Source organism: Gopherus flavomarginatus, chromosome 1 (assembly GCF_025201925.1).
Source record: "Gopherus flavomarginatus isolate rGopFla2 chromosome 1, rGopFla2.mat.asm, whole genome shotgun sequence".
Lineage (NCBI taxonomy): Eukaryota > Metazoa > Chordata > Testudines > Testudinidae > Gopherus > Gopherus flavomarginatus.
Genome location: NC_066617.1, coordinates 99,948,522 through 99,965,238, shown reverse-complemented (window position 1 = coordinate 99,965,238; position 16,717 = coordinate 99,948,522). Strand labels below are relative to the sequence as shown.

Genomic DNA, 16,717 nt, shown 5'->3' with positions numbered 1-16,717 from the left:
GAGGGCGGGGAGAACCAGTAACTATAGTAACGAGGGCGGGGAGTCAGAGCCTTTGACTGCCTTCCCCAATCACAGAATCCGGCCCCAAGCAGCCAATCAGAAAGGGGGGAACGGGGGCGGAGGGGGGGGGAAGGAGGGAAGAGCCGGGGCAGGAAACGAATGACAGGCAACTGCTTCATCCACCTGGAGGAGGGTCTCCAGGCAGCAGCCAATGAGAGACAGTCTGAGGATGACAGCTCGGTATTTCACCCAATGAAAGATCTCACCAGTCCGACCAGCCGTCAATCAGAGAAGGAGTGAGGCTGGGGAAGTGATTAAGGTTTATTTGGGTTTGGAAAGAGGAAGGGGGGGCAACTTCCCAAGCTCCCCCCCGCCTGCGTCACCCCCAGCCAGCCTCGCCCACCCCGTCAGACCCAGTCACCCCGCACCAAGCCTCGCCCCTGGCCCAGCTGAACTCAGGCTGTAGCCAAGCCCTAAGCCCGCCCCCTTCCGAGCGCTGCCTAAGACTCGCCCCGCCCCTTCCGGTTCTCCGCAGGAAGCGGCCGCGTTCCCGGCCGGAGCCTTTTCCTTGTTGGGCCGCTTGTGGCCGCCGCGTGCCGAGCCCGCCGCCCGCACCATGTCCTACCCGGCCGAGGACTACGACACGGAGGTACCCGGCCCCTCCCCCCGGGCGGGGGGCCTGGCCTGACTCACCGCCAGAAGCTGGTTGAGGGGCCCGGGGAAGGGCCTGCCCCCCTCCCCCAGAACGGGGCGGGAAAGGGCCTGGCTTCCCCTCCTGACCCGGGCCCGCGGGGGGGGGGGTCCGTTGTGTATCTGAGCCCCCGTGGTGACACCCCCCCGTCTGTGTCTCTTTCTCCCCTCAGGATGCCTACGCGTACCAGGGTGACTATGACATGCACACAGGTGAGTCCTGCTGCCCGGCCGAGCCGGGTGCCCACGCGTTGCCCTGCCCCTACCCCAGATCACCCCCAGGAGTCCCTTCCCGCCCGTGTGTCCCTGAGCTACAACTGGCACATCGGGGATACTCATGTGACTATCCAACGGGGAGGGTCTCATCCCTGCCCACTCCACTCTCCCCTTAGTGGTTTCTCTGCTTTTTTGTGTGTTGGTAGTTGGTGAGAGACATGGCATGGCGCTAAGTCAGTGGTTCTCAACCTTTCCAGACCTCTGTACCCCTTTCAGGAGTCTGATTTGTCTTGCATACCCCCAAGTTACAGTTCATGTAGAAACTATTTGCTTAGAAAATCAGACTAAAAATACAAAAGTGTCACAGCACATTATTGCTGAAAAATTGCTCACTGTCTCATTTTTGCCATACAAATATAAAATAAATTAATTGGAATATGACTATTGTACTTACATTTCAGTGTATAGAATAGAATCATAGAATATGAGAGTTGGAAGAGGCCTCAGGAGGTCATCTAGTCCAACCCCATGATCAAAGCAGGGCCAATCCCCAGACAGATTTTTGCCCCAGATCCGTAAATGGCCCCCTCAAGAATTGAGCTCATAACCCTGGGTTTAGCAGGCCAGTGCTCAAACCACTTAACTATCCCTCTCCCCCTGTATATGGCACTATAATCAAGTCATTGTATAAAATTTTAGTTTGTACTGATTTTGCAAGTGCTTTTTATGTATAGCTTGTTGTAAAATTAAGCAAATGTTTAGATGAGTTGATGTATCCCCTGGAAGACCCTGGTTGAGAACCAGTGCTCTAAGGGGTGGGTATTCCTGGGGAAGGACTCCGACCAAGCAAGGTACCTCCTGAAATGTTACTCAACTCTATTCTGCTTTCTTGGTACTGGAGGTGCCTTCATCTCACCTTGTGGCCAGCTGGTTTGGATCCCAGATCCAGCCTGGTTGTGCTGTCTCTGGGCATCTCTCCAAGCTTCCTGGCATTTTATTAAATTCAGGAAAGATACAGAGCTATGCTCATAAATCATATGCTGCATTGCTGCCCTTTTCTTCCACAGGAGACCCCAAACAGGATCTAGCCTATGAACGCCAATATGAGCAACAGACCTACCAGGTGATTCCTGAAGTGATCAAAAACTTCATCCAGTATTTTCATAAAACTGTCTCGGATCTGATTGATCAGAAGGTGTATGAGCTTCAGGCCAGCCGTGTTTCCAGTGATGTCATTGACCAGAAAGTGTATGAGATCCAAGATATCTATGAAAACAGGTACAAAGCTATCCCTCTTACGGTGGGAATTGCTGTTGTAACTCCTCTTCAGGGGGTTGTGGTGGTGGTGTTGTTTTTTAATTAAAGGGAGCACCAGTCAGTTGATTTGATACACATTTGCACTTTATTTAAAATGTGGACTGAGGGTAGATTTGGATGTCTGAGAAGGAAGAGATCCTTTCACTTCTAGATAACTGGTTTGCCTCAAACCCAGGTCAGTAGTGATTGAAATTCATACCAAATAAGTCTCAATCCAGTTCCTAATGTGCATATTAAAAAACATGCCCCCATTGGTGCTCATTAGCTCACTTGCTGATAACATCAGAACATGCCAAGGGTCAAAGAGGCCCCCAGTCATAGCATGTCTGACTCTTTTCTAGCAATGGTCCCTCCAGCTCATGACTAAGTCACACTTGCACAGGTGGTGTGTGAGACAAGCTTGCATTACTTCTCTGTGTTAAGGATAAAATAGGACTTCAGTTTCCAGATCTGTTGAACTGGTCCCTCTCATGCATACTAGACTCATTTATAAATCTATGTGTGGAAATAGTTTTGATCTAACAAAGCATGTCTTCAGGATTGGAAATCTTTAACTCGATCCTTCTTTCACTGGTGAATGAATAGTTTAATTTGTAATCTCCTCTGCATGTGTTTTTTCACAGCTGGACCAAACTGACTGAAAGGTTCTTTAAGAACACCCCATGGCCAGAGGCAGAGGCCATTGCACCACAGGTTGGAAATGGTAGGTATTTTGTTTATTGGAGGAAAGAGAGAAGGAAACTGCTTTACTCTGGAAAGAGACCCAGCTGATGTCTCTGTCCTGTCCCTTCCTGTTACACATCTACCCACTCAGTTCAGAAGCAGGCTTTCTAAGCATCATATTGAGAAGTGGAAGTGCTATAAATGTAAAATGTCAAGGGAGCTGAAAGTCACTGCTTTCTTTGCACAGGAGATATTTGCAATCTGTTCCTTTCTGTTGGAGCCTTCCCTGCTGATTTGGCAGCTGGACCCCCAATACCTCTTCATATGGTGCCCTGGCACAGATGCTGTCTTTGCTGCTTCTGTCTGTTTTCTCTCTTCTTCTGTCTCTTCTTCCCCTTCCTCGCCCCTAATAGGGATAGCTCATTGGTTTGAGCATTGGCCTGCTAAGCCTAGGGTTTTGAGCTCAATCCCTGAGAGGGCCGTTTAGAGATCTAGGGCAAAAATCTGTCTGGGGATTGGTCCTGCTTTGAGCAGGGGGCTGGACTAGATGACCTCCTGAGGTCCCTTCCAACCCTGATATTCTATAATTCTGTCCTTTGCTTTCTGTTTGTTTAGTTTTGTCCCCTTTCCTCCCAACACACCAGATTTCATGCTCCTCAAGATGAGCGTTGGCTATTGCTGGTGTTTGCTGGGCTTTGGAGCTGAATTCTATGATGAGAGCTTCCCAATCTGCAGCTTCCCAGGCCTGTAATTGCTGAATGCTGTTCCTGTGGCCATCTGTTTCAGGAACTGCCAAAGAAGAATGGTGGGAAAGTGGGCTTCAAAGAATTGCCCACTGCTTTATCCACAACAGCACATCTGTCATTGGCAATGGGAGTGAATCCAAAGCCATGCAGCTTTCCCTGTGCTCTCTGTTCCTTTCCTCTGTCCAGTGTCCCCAAGGTTGGGAAACACAAGTTCTTAAATGTTTTCCCTACTCAAGCCCCATAGGGGGACCCTCTTGCTCCTCTTTCCCTTATTGTAGCAGGGGGAAGACCACCAGTGTCCCTGAAACATCTGGCTATGTTGACCACTTGGCCAAATGTCTTGCTAATGTCCGGTTCTGCCATCTCTTCCAGATGCGGTCTTCCTGATTCTGTACAAGGAGCTCTACTACAGGCACATCTACGCCAAAGTCAGTGTGAGTATTTGCCTGTGTGGTCCTGCTAATTACATGCAGGCTTTCCTATGGCTGTTCTTTAAAACTTGCCCTTTCCTCCCTCTGGACCACACTGTCTGTGATTCAAATAACTCCTGCAGAACAAATCTGTTCATGCTTCTGATATGCTGCCATGAGATCCTGATTGGGCCTTGAGAAACTTGTGCAAGCTTATGGTTGGTAATGCCTCATTTGAGTTCTGACATTTTAAGACTTGATCTTCCATCCTCTGCTGAGGCTTGTAATCTGGCTCTGCTTCTTGCTAGTGACTACTAGCACAAAGTTCATAATAATTGGTTCAGGTAAGAGGACAAGGTCGTCGAGAAATCTATGATCTAAATTAGGTCACACCTCCTTGGGGCAGTGGCAGTCTTTTTGTTCTGTGTTTGTGCAGCACCTAGCACAGTGAGGCCCTGGCCATGACTGGGGCCTCTAGGTGCTGTGGTCATACAAATAAATAACTACAAATGAAACCTGATTATTGTGGTGGGTGAATTAAGGAAAGAAGAGACAACAGAAAACAACTGGATTTTCTCCTTGACAGAGCTGTAATTCCAGGAGAAGTGTAGCTTGTTTTGTGTCTTTTTATGTAACTTTTACAATTGTCAGATGGATGGGTGTAAGAAGCAGTGGAGTGGAGTCTGATGGTGAAGTGCTGGAGTGAAAATGAAACTGATGTGCAAGAAAATGCAGCCTACCACTCCAAAGAGGGGGAGAGTGAAAGAGAGTTTTGAATCCCTAGTGGAGAAGGAAGATTGGGCAGAGTAAATGGTTCAAGAGGTGGGAACAAGAAGGAGGAGAGAGCTGAGACTTAGGGAGGAATTAAGCTAATTAGAAAGGGAGGATGTGAGACTTGACATGAATGCTGGAATAGGAAGATGGTCAGGTGATGGTTCAGAGCGGGTGGAAGAGGGAGAAGATCTAGCTGCACTGTTTGAATAGACTTGGAGAGGGGAGAAGCAGGGAGATTAGGAAAGAGATGTTGCATTAGTGTGAGACGTGATCCAAGGATTTACTAGTAGGAATAGATTGGGCAGGGGGAGGGAGGGCAGATTTTACAGGCACAGCATGGTGATTCTGTGCTGTGGAGTTCTTAAAAATGAAATATTGAGGAATGGAGGTGCTTCCCTGACACGCTTGCTCATTTTACAAAGTGGTCAATAGTGAAACACGAACTACCATGAAGAGGAAGAATTGACAGGATTTATCAAGAGCCTTTGTGTGAGGGGAGGACAGAGAGCTCCTCAAGATAATCTGAAGGTTTTGAGTCTGGGTGGTGATAGGAAGATGTTTAGGAGGAAAGGGGAGAAGTTCCATTTGTGAGATGTTTATTTTGGGAAAGCAGCAGGACCTCTGGAAGGAGTTCATTGAACATAAACAGTCAAGATTGCTTCTTGATAATAATAGTGTGCACTCATGGTTGTGATGGTGGGGTGTATGATGATGATGATTGGCCTGGTAGAGTATAAAGACGTTGGCAGCTCTACTGTCAGTGAAAGTGTGTCTCAGCTACTCTAGATTATGGCTGCACAAAAAGCATGATGATAGCCCTGAACCCATTCCTGCCACACTTGGGGGCCCTAAGCAGTTAGCAGGTAAGTGAAGCTAAGTAGACTGTATTGACTTCCCCACTCTCTCTACTTTTCATTACAGGGTGGCCCCTCTCTGGAGCAGAGATTTGAGTCTTATTACAACTACTGCAATCTCTTCAACTACATTCTGAGTGAGTTACTATGATCCACTTAGTGGTGTGTGAATTTTTGGGGCGGGGGAGGGATGGAGGAAGAACAGAAGCATGCTTGTTTATGGATTGTAGAGGAAAGAATCCCATGGTCCTGTCCAAGGAAAGAAATTGTTGAATTGATAGCATGTCACATTCATCCATCTGAAAACACACACATTCCAAATCCCTTCACTAATCTGAACTGCTCTGAGCAAAAGAAGAGACTGGGCCTTCTTTAGGTCTGCAAATGGTCGGTGGGTTATTGGAGGTGTCTTCTCCTTTTTCCTGGAGCCAGAGCACAGCTCCAAAGCAATGGCCAGAACTATTGCATCATCTCTCTGTTGGGGACCTCGCTCAATGGGTGAGTTCTGCTCTGTCTCCACCCTTGAAGGGGAAAGCTACAGTGGTGCCCATATTTCCCCCTACAGCTTCATGTCACTGTCATCCTACCCCTTGATTGTGGGTGATTACCTGTGTTTTTCTCCTACAGATGCGGATGGCCCTGCTCCTCTGGAACTGCCCAACCAGTGGCTGTGGGATATCATTGATGAATTCATCTACCAGGTACCTGGCTTGTTGCTGGGCCTTCTGGTAGCATAGGTGCTTAAGACTGTTCAGTTCTCCATCATTCCTCCTTCCGTCCCATGTGATTCCTATAGCTGAGATCTCCCCACATGCAGAGCATCCAAGGGGGTACTGAGATTTGAGGTCCTTAGGAAGCAAAGACCTTAACCTTTTCTCAAATTATAACAATTCCTCCATGTTATTGGGGCATATTTGGGAAACTCTGGCATTTTATCCATATTTCCATTTCAAGTTCCTGCATCCTGGCCTATTTCTGTAAAGTGCATCTTCCCTGACCCCAGCTCTCCCACATCTAAATGTTAGGAAGCTGCCTGGCTAAAATCATTTAGAGTCACAAAGAACTTACTAGAATGTTTGTCCACCCTAGCTGGCCAGTGCAGGATTGTTTCTTATATATTGTATTTTTTTCCACCTTTTAAATTTCTCAGTTGATGGTGCTTGTATGGCTTTTATTTGGAATAATCTCCAAGTCCAGACATGCAGAGCAATGCAACTAGTCTACATTCTGAGATCTTGCTGTCAGGAGACATTTCCTGATACCAGTTGTAATATCCCTTATTTTCCCCTTCTATCAGTCCACCCTCCCAGACCTTAAATTACATTTGTATTTCTGAATTCCCTTCTGTTTGTTTGATGTCTTGATGTGAAGGTGCCTGGCACTGTTCACACTATTCCAGGTGTTATCTTGTTATGTGCATATGGAGATGGACTGTCACCTCCTTGCTGTGTGATACAATGCTTCTGTGTGTGCATGTGAGCCACTTTTTCGCTGCCACTTTAGTCATGTCTAATTGTCTGTCCTTCACCTACCCCTTGGGTTCTTAGTGATGCTGCTTTCTAGGTTCTCCCTCATGCTGAGTATTTGCTTCACATTAGTCTTGCCCTAGGTGCATTGTGTTTGTAGAACTTGTCCTCTTGACCTGCCAAGTAATAACTCAGATTGTTGCTGTTGAAGCCTGTGACTTCCTGTACTTCAGTCATACGATAGAACCGTAGGGCTGGTGTTTAGATGAGTGTTTCCATGCTAGCTCCTTATCTGCTTGTCTGTCCTTTCCTCATCCCATAGTTCCAGTCATTCAGCCAGTACCGCTGCAAAACAGCCAAGAAGTCTGAAGAAGAAATTGATTTCCTTCGGTCAAACCCTAAGATCTGGAATGTCCATAGTGTCCTCAATGTGCTACACTCCCTGGTGGACAAGTCCAACATCAACCGACAGCTGGAGGTCTACACCAGTGGAGGTAAGGGGTCAGGGTTCCCAAGTATGCTGTCCTGGCCAAGAGAAGTGATCAAAGGGAAAGGGAGATGAGGAATGGGATGCAAAATCTTTCTCCTTGAAGTTACTGGTTCTAGTCTGGCGTGGAAGTGACTGGGGACCGTTCTGTGAAATGAGCTGAGGTGTCTCAATTGTATTTAGCAAAAATCCAACCCATCACAAGTGACAGTAATTGTCCCCCTTGTTGGCAGCCTCAGCTTGGAGGCCCAGGATTGAGTGGGTCTGAGATGTAACTCCCTTCTCATCCAAATGCACATGGTAGACTGGTGTTTGCTTACACTGCTGCTGTCTGTGCTGAGGAGAGAAAGCTTCAAACTCTAATGCTGTCGGTCCTGCACTTCTCATCTGCAGCAAACTCTCTCTAAAAATAGGTAAAAGTAGGCAATGAGTAGCTGCTGTCCAGGCTCTTCCAGTTGAGCTGTCTGTGCCCCAAGTAAAGCTCAGAGAATGCACATGTACCAGTAGAGTGCTGCTGTTTGCTGCATGGATAAGATTGCAGCGTTTTAAAGATTGGGACAAATCCTTGTTTAATGCCGTTTGACTTCCTATTGGTTTCATTGACAGTTGAACTAAACCCTTAATTCTGGCAAGTGTTACCATGGGAAGGGATAATTATTTGAGGTTGATTGGGAAACAGGGTGGGAGCAGTGCTGAAAGCTGCATCTCCTGACTTACTCACCCCTCTGATGTCCAGGGGGATGAGGTAGTTGAGCTGTGGGGAGAGAGCCCATTCCCCCTGTAGAAAGTGTGACACTTCCTCTCTTTCCAGGTGATCCCGAAAGCGTGGCTGGAGAGTACGGTCGTCACTCCCTCTATAAGATGTTGGGCTACTTCAGTCTTGTGGGGCTGCTGCGCCTCCATTCACTGCTGGGGGATTACTACCAAGCCATCAAGGTTCTAGAGAACATTGAGCTCAACAAGAAGGTAATAAGCCACAGCTCTTAAATGCTCCCTTCTGGGTTTAAAGTGCCTTTATTTGAAAGGGCAGCAAATGCTATCTAAAGGTGTGAGAGCCCCGATCATCACAATGAACTGCCCAATTATGGAGCTATTCATTCCTGCTCTGAATGTCAGGTGAGGGGTGTCTACTTCCACCCTCACTAGGGGCTGTAGTCACAGCATAATGCAATACTTAATGCAAATCCTACACACATAGCTGTCCTCTGATGGCCCTTGTGGCTGTTCTAGCATGTACACGTGGTGTTGGGTGTTTGCTTTCTGGGGTCTAGGGTGCGATTCCATGCTGAGGGGAATGTTGATTGAAGCATCATATGCTGAAGTGATGTTGCAGTGCTAGTTAGTTGTGCTGGATAGTGTTGCTTAACAGTATGGCACCCTGGTCCCATCTTGGCCCCGTTGGTACCAACCATTCTACCCCACATATCTGATCCTTTTTCTAGGATCATGCACCCCCTGTGATAGTTGTGATTGGTGCAGCTGGACTGCATCAATCAGGATGGTCACTGGACTGGTTTGGAGCTCTGCATGTTATCCATCTGTGTGCTTGTACTGTGGGGTGTGGAATGGGCTACTTAAACAGCTTGCTGTGGAGTGACTGCAAACACCCTGCAATGTATGAAATTCTATCTACTGAGCCCGTGGCCTATTTCCAGTGGGAAGGCACGGGATGTGTTTAGTGTGACACACAAGTAAAACTAGCATGTATGGGATGAAATGAAGAGAAATTTTAGGCTGAATATTGGGGGGGAATCCCCAGCAGTGGTGTCTGTTAGCCTGTAAATAATCTGTCCAGGGAAGGAGAGAACTTTTAAACACTAGCCTGGACAAGAAGAGATGAACATCGTGCTGGCAACAATCTTCCATTGCCAGGGAGATGGAAATGATCTGTTAGATCATTCAGTCTGTCTTCTATGATAGCTTTCTCACTTCTCTGTACAGGAAACACAGAGGGCAGCAGGTCATCCCTCTCCTTTCTCTATGGTAGGACTCATTTGGAGACTGATGGAGATGGGTTCCCTGAAGGAAAGAGGTGTTAAAGGTTGTTGGGGGAAGATGTCTTTTCTAACTTTGCATGTTTGTGTATCTCTTCCTCCCCAGAGCATGTATTCTCGGGTGCCGGAGTGCCAGGTCACCACCTATTACTATGTGGGCTTTGCGTACCTTATGATGCGGCGTTACCAGGATGCCATCCGTGTCTTTGCCAACATCCTCCTTTACATCCAGAGGACAAAGAGTATGTTTCAGAGGACTACCTACAAGTATGAAATGGTAAGGGGGGCGAGGCCAGTGCACTATCCTTCTCTTACCATCTTTGACTTCTCTGCTGCTGTTGATACTGTTGATAACTTCCTCCTTAACCTTCTGTCCTCCCTTGGCTTGTGTGGTAATATTCTCTCAGCAGCTCTTTGGGTGAGGAGTCATCCTTCCCAGTCCCACAATGTTAGCTCCATGGCCCCTCCTTCTCCCTCTACATCCTATTTCTGGGCAACCTTATCCATTTACATATTTTCAATGCCATCTTCTTGCTGACAGTTCACCAGTCTGTCTCTCCATTCCATGACCTATCTCTTTCCATCCAATCTTGCATTTCAGCCTGTCTCAGTTCTTGGATGTCTCACTGACTGTTAGAACCAAGCACCTCACTTTCGTCTTAATTTCTACTCTCCTGTTCTTTTACTGTTGACAACACTAGGTTCTGTATCTGGATGGATCATTTGACTCCTCCCTTTTGCTCCTCACATGTCCAGATCCTACTGTTTCTGACTCCACAACACTTCAGAGATTTGGCTCTTCCTTTCTAGCCAAACAGCTAACTCTGCTCTCCACAGCCTGATTCACCTTTCAGCTACTGTGATCACCTCCTTGTTGGCCTCCGTGATACACACATCCCCCACCACATGCATTCAAAATGTGACTTCCTTGCATATTGATCTAAATTTGTCCCCTGGGTCTCTGTTCCACCTACTATCAGTTTTTAAATATGTTCTCCCCTTCAAGGCCCTATATAACTCTGCCTGTGTTTATGTATCTGACCTTGTCTTTTATCACATCATTCCTGCACCCTCTGCTTTCCCACTGGTGCCAGGCTTGTTGTCTCAGTTGTCTGCTTCTTCCATAACCATCTCCAAGATGCCCCTTTCTCCTGGTACAGCTCAATTCTGGTCTGCCTAGCCAATACCAACTCCTCCTTCCAAGTCCCCTCTTTTAGACCAGTGGTTTTCAAACTGTGGGTCGTGACCCACTACTGGATCGCGGAATGTAAGACACTGGGTTGCGGCGATTCTGGTCAGCACTGCCAACTGGGCCGTTAAATCCTATCAGCGGTGCTGCCTGGCTAAGGCAGGCTAGTCCCTACTTGTTCTGACATCACGCCACACCCTGGAAGCAGCCAGCAGCATGTCCGGCTCCTAGGTAGGGGGGCCATGGGGCTCTGTGCGCTGCCCACACCCTGAGCATCTGCTCCGGACTCCCATTGCTAGCTGGGGAGGAGGGGGGGGGCGGTGACTGCGGATGAGAGCCATGCAGAGCTGCTTGTGTGCCACCGCCTAGAAGCTGGACCTGCTGCTGGCCGCTTCCGGGGTGCAGTGCAGTCTGCAATGCCAGGAAAGCCAGAAAGCCTGCCTTAGCACCCCCACTGCACTGGTGACCGGGAGCCACCCAAGGTAACCTTGTGCCCCAATCCCCTGCCCTAGCCTTGAACCCCCAAAAGCCTAGACCCCCTTCGTGCACCCTAAATCCCTCATCCTCGGACCCCCAGAGCCTGCATCCCGAGCTCTGAACCCCTCATGTGCCTCAACCCCCTGCCCCAGCCCTGAGCCCCCCCAAACCTGGAGCCCCCTCCTGCACTCCAAACCCCTCATCCCCAGCCCCACCCCAGAGGCTGTACCCCCAGCCCAGAGGCCTGACTCCCTCCTGCACCCCAGCCCAGAACCCACTCCCACACCTTGAACTCCTCATCCGCAGCTCCATTGGATCATGGGCATCAACAATTTTCTTCAACTGAGTTGCCAGAAAAAAAATTTGAAAACCACTGCCTTAGACTCTGCTCTTCTACAGTGCATACAACTGAATGAATAGTAGGTATTGAAAGAGAGATCTTTGAACTACCAATAGAGGCGTGTGTCTAAACTGATTAACCAGGCGAGCATTAGTAGCATTTCTGTAACTCATGTCTTACCTTATGCCTTCCCCTCCTATTGTTACTCCACACTCACCACATGGTGTCCCAGGTTATAAACGCTTTGGAGAAAGGACATGTCTCTGTACTGTGTGGCACCAAACTCTCTTCTGGGCACTGTAAAATAACAATGGAGGGATGGCTTCTAATAACTGTCTTTTCGATCTCAGATTAACAAGCAGAATGAGCAGATGCATGCCCTTCTGGCCATTGCTCTCACCATGTACCCCATGCGAATAGATGAGAGCATCCACTTGCAGCTGAGGGAGAAGTATGGGGACAAGATGCTGCGCATGCAGAAGGGTGACCCACAGGTGTATGAGGAGCTCTTCAGCTATGCCTGCCCCAAATTCCTCTCCCCCGTGGTCCCCAACTATGACAATGTGCATCCCAACTACCACAAGGAGCCCTTCCTGCAGCAGCTGAAGGTATTCGCCGATGAGGTGCAACAGCAGGCCCAGCTGTCCACCATCCGCAGCTTTCTGAAGCTTTACACAACCATGCCTGTGGCCAAGCTTGCTGGCTTCTTGGACCTCACGGAGCAGGAGTTTCGCATCCAGCTGCTGGTCTTCAAACACAAGATGAAGAACCTGGTCTGGACCAGTGGCATCTCAGCCCTGGATGGGGAGTTCCAGTCAGCCTCTGAGGTTGACTTCTACATTGACAAGGTCAGTTTCTCTTTCCCTCTGCCACAGGCATGAAAAACCATGATCAGAAATTCATCCCAATCTCTGGGGTACATGCCTTCTCTCCTCATTTCATATTCTTAATTGGAAGCTCATCCCCAGATGTGGTTCAAAGTGCTACTGTGATGCCAAGATCTTGTTGTTCAACAGTGTCCTTAATGGAGAAGTGGTAGTGCCAGGAGCATGTCTGGTCAGGCTCTTTGCCAGCCTTTAGGCCTGTGCGACTAGAAACACATCATACCTATTGGCCTGAGTAAACAGGCCCCAAATACTCCTGTCCCAGACTGGGGGAGCCTTCTCTCTGTCACTGATCCTGGGCAGGATATGTTTCAATAATAGCTTAAGACTTCAATTTAAATGCAGTGTCTAGATTTGCCAGCTTTCAGCGCCTCCCCTGCCCATCTCATTTCTCCACCAGGTGGGAGTCTTCCTTGGCCACGCTGCTGTGTCACTAAGTGCTAAAGCCTTTAGCTCTGCCCACCCTCAGCTCTTAGCTAGCGCCTGCTGTGCTGGAAATCCAGACCCAAAGAATGATCAGATTCCAGCCTGTCCCTGAAGCTCAAGGCCAGCAGCTGCGCACAGGGAGGAGAAAAGAGTCCTTCCTGCTAAGTGAGGGCCTCCAGGTACATTGCCACTTGGCTCTTCAAAGAAAGTGTCTGTCGTCTTCACCCCCCCTCCCCCCCCACACACCTGAATCTTGTTAGGGAGCCTGGTGGATAGAAAGGATTGTTGCTTCTAGCCTCGTGGACCTTGGAGGTAGCCCTCTTCCTGCAAGGCCTGGTTCTTGCTTTGCCTGCCCCACCCACCCACCCAAACCAAATGGAACTGCTAGTGACTCCCAAGCATTAGCAGGAGCCCAGAGAGTGAACCAGACCTTGCAGGGGAAAGCTACCCTGCAAGGCCCGAGAGCTGGGATGGGGAGCCTCCACCATCAAATTGATTATCAGGGCTGAATGGAGACACAGCCACATTAAAGCATTGTGACTTGGAGTCCACCATGTGCAAGAGTATATAAGAGCCTACCCCAAAGGGAAAAATTAAATTAGAGTGTTGTGGCTTAATTTTGAGCTCTTTCTGGTGACTAGTGCAGCTGAGGGTTGTCTCTGACACTGATCTCAGGCCTCAGTGAGTTCTTTCCCCCAGTAATGCTACTGTATACCCCAGAATTAACTCTGCTCCTTTCCTGATTGCTCCATGTTCTCTTGGCAGGACATGATCCATATCGCAGACACAAAGGTCGCTCGGCGCTATGGGGACTTCTTCATCCGCCAGATCCACAAATTTGAGGAGGTGAGCTGTGGGTAACTAGGGCAGGGGACTCTGAATAATCCCTGATAGGGAGCCAGGGGAAGGTCTAGGACTAGTGGAAGAGATGTCTGTGTGGGTAGGGACAACTTTAAGCTATTCCCTGGGGTATCCACCTGTGATGTGTTCTCCTCTCACATCATTCTGATATGTTTTGCTGCCACCTTGTGGGGGCTCAGTTTTCCTTAGATGAGTCTAACAGATTTCCATTAGTAACACCAGTGGGAATCCATTACGGCCACCATCCTATGTAGGGCAGGAGGGACCCTTCTGAAGGCCTTGGGACACTGCTCCCGCATCTTTATAGGATGGCCCTGCCCTTTCTTGCTGCTGAATGCTCAGCAAGGAGGAACACACTGTCTCAGCCCCGTTCTTCCAGCAGGGGCCACTGCAGGACCAGTCCTATCCAAGCACTCGCTGCAGAACAAATGTGAACTGTCTTCACCCCATTCCTTGCCCTATCGTTTTACTGAAAACACTTATACTCTCTTGTCCTGGATCTCCCCTGTTGTGGGGTGGGGAGGTTTTTACTATTTTTTCTCCTTACTGTGGACTACGCTTGCTACTGCCTCAGGGCATTTGCACAGTTGAGTGTGGGAGTGTTTGGGAAGGTGCACTTGTGAGAGCCCCAGCAGTGAGTGTTTTCTTGAACTCCCCCCTCTGTAACAGGCTGCTTCTTTTCTTCCAGCTGAATCGAACTCTGAAGAAGATGGGTCAGAGACCCTGAAATGTTTGCTCAGGCTGACCAGCAATGTGGAGCGGGAGGGGAAATTATTCTATTTGCTGTGGGAGAGGGTAGTTAAGGATTATGGCATTTCTGGAATCTCCTGTGGCACTGACGTTTCTTACTTTGCTAAGTAGGTTGCTCAGATCACACCACCAATGGACTGAGATCATCTAATAAACAATTGAAAATCTCCCCTGTGTTTTCAGTACCAGATACAATAACTTCTTTTTGGGAGAAGGTGGTTGCATTCTGGGCGCAGTTGCTAGCAGTGTTCTCCCTTCCTCAGTCTCTCTGGGTAACAAGGATGGGGAACAGACCCCTTCCCTGCTTTCTAAAACTCTATGGACACTGTGAACCCAGAAGATTGTAGGGTTGATTGACGGGCAGGAAGAATGCTAGCAATCACACATTTGGGGGCTGGAGGAAGTTAGAAACCAAATTGGTCATCCACTCACTTTCATCTATTCACCTCTTGAACTAAACTGAGCTGCCCATGACTCTGTTAATAAGTTGATTTTTTATTTTTTTTTATTTTTTTGCTGCTTTGAGGTAAAAAGGCCTGGCATCTAGCTGAGGGTTTTTAAAGGAAGGGGATCCTGCTTATTTTCACCCTGACCAGATCTGGTTTTGCTGGAGACTCAGGGTATGGCTACACTTGAAATTTCAAAGCGCTGCCCCGGCAGCGCTTTGAAGTGTGAGTGTGGTCAGAGCGCCAGCGCTGGGAGAGAGCTCTCCCAGTGCTGCACGTAAACCACATCCCTTACAGGTGTAGCTTGCAGCGCTGGGAGCCGCGCTCCCAGTGCTGTGGCACTGATTACACTGAGGCTTTACAGCGCTGTATCTTGCAGCGCTCAAGGGGGGTTTTTTTCACACTCCTGAGCGCGAAAGTTGCAGTGTTGTAAAGTGCCAGTGTAGCCAAGCCCTCAGCTGGTGGTCTTGTAGACAGTGTGTGGTGTGAACCCTCAGACCTTAACTGAAGGTCCAGGAGTGAGACTTCCTGTCTCCCAAACATTCACAGGGGTGTGAGGAGGGATTTTGCTAATATCAATTGACAGTTTTACTTTGACTAAATCTTTTCTCAATATTTTGACCTGTGTCAGTTTCTCTAGTTCTCCAATCACCTGTGCATCCCCCTAGGCTAGACAAGACCTGAATTTTTGATGTGAAAAAACAATCGAAAAGCAATTTTTTTTTATTTTTTTTTTTTTTAAAGAAATTGCTTGGGTGTTATTTCAATGAGCTAATACAGCAAAAAGGGTCCATCCCTAATTTTTTTTCTGCTTGCAGACGATCTTTAAATAGTTCTGAATGTCTGAGAGGAAGCAACAACTGTAAGGGGAAGGCCTCTGAGTGATCAGAAAGCATGTGCCATATATACCAACTGTTAGTATCCATTCCTTTCATTCCTTTCTGCTGAGAGGGGCTTTGCTTGTTTCACACACTATTTTCTGTTTAATTAGTGTTCTGGAATAATTAGACTTCATTTTTGTGCCTTTATAACCATGCTGACTATGTACCAGGCACTGTCCAAATATAAGCTGCACTTTCTGCTCCAAACACTGAGAAGACAGGCAATTTGGCAGGAGTGGATGGGTGGGAGAAGAGATTGCATCAGGCATTTGTTCTAGTCCTCTTCCTAGCTGCTATTAAATGGCATTTTCTTGTAGGCATCACACTACAGCTGGGTCTTGAGGGCTTCAAGGAGGAGATGGCAGAGATCTCATGGACTAGCACAGGGAGGGTGCTGTGTGGGAAGAGCTAGACACAGGTACATGAGGCTGGCAGGTTTGACAGGGTACATCTGCCATGAGTAGCAGAGTAATTATGACAGCAAACAGTTCCCCTTCCATGATCCCTAGTACACCGCATCCAACACTAACGTCTTTCTCAAAACGGGCTAAGGTAGAACAGTGGAGTTACTGAGCTACTCTTATTTTTCCAAAAAGTGTAATGAGATCTCAGCTTCCATCTGGCCAGCACCAAACTTGTTTCAACATCTCTTCTGCAGGAAGACAGCTAGCAGGGCAGGACCTCTGCTTAGAGTTGCAAATGAATGCATTAACTGTTTCCTGTAAGGCAAGGGTGCTGCTCATGGGACCCAGCCTACTTTTAATCTGTCACTGGTATGTTAGGATTATAGACGCTTTAATTGCACATACGCCATCTTAAACCTTAAATAATTAGTCACGTGCCTTG

The 16,717-nt window shown here is 48.2% G+C and overlaps 1 protein-coding gene and 1 long non-coding RNA gene across 3 annotated transcripts in view; one reads left to right on the top strand and one right to left on the bottom strand.

Annotated features, from left to right (window-relative positions):
* The window catches only part of LOC127039197 (uncharacterized), a 100,662-nt gene that overhangs the window by 68,479 nt on the left and 15,466 nt on the right, over positions 1-16,717 (bottom strand). The gene's annotated exons all lie outside the window — the stretch shown is intronic.
* On the top strand, positions 523-14,711 carry EIF3L (eukaryotic translation initiation factor 3 subunit L). 2 transcript variants are annotated; one of them, XM_050932264.1, is made up of 13 exons: positions 523-649; positions 864-903; positions 1,974-2,184; positions 2,847-2,926; positions 4,005-4,066; positions 5,738-5,807; positions 6,298-6,371; positions 7,459-7,630; positions 8,435-8,589; positions 9,724-9,894; positions 11,974-12,471; positions 13,699-13,779; positions 14,483-14,711. In XM_050932264.1, the coding sequence occupies exons 1-13, from the start codon at positions 617-619 to the stop codon at positions 14,519-14,521; spliced, it is 1,686 nt and encodes a 561-aa protein (XP_050788221.1). In that variant the 5' UTR covers positions 523-616; the 3' UTR covers positions 14,522-14,711. The 2 variants fall into 2 exon arrangements, with proteins under 2 accessions (XP_050788221.1, XP_050788229.1); XM_050932272.1 differs by lacking the exons at positions 523-649; positions 864-903; positions 2,847-2,926 and having other exon boundaries at positions 2,106-2,184.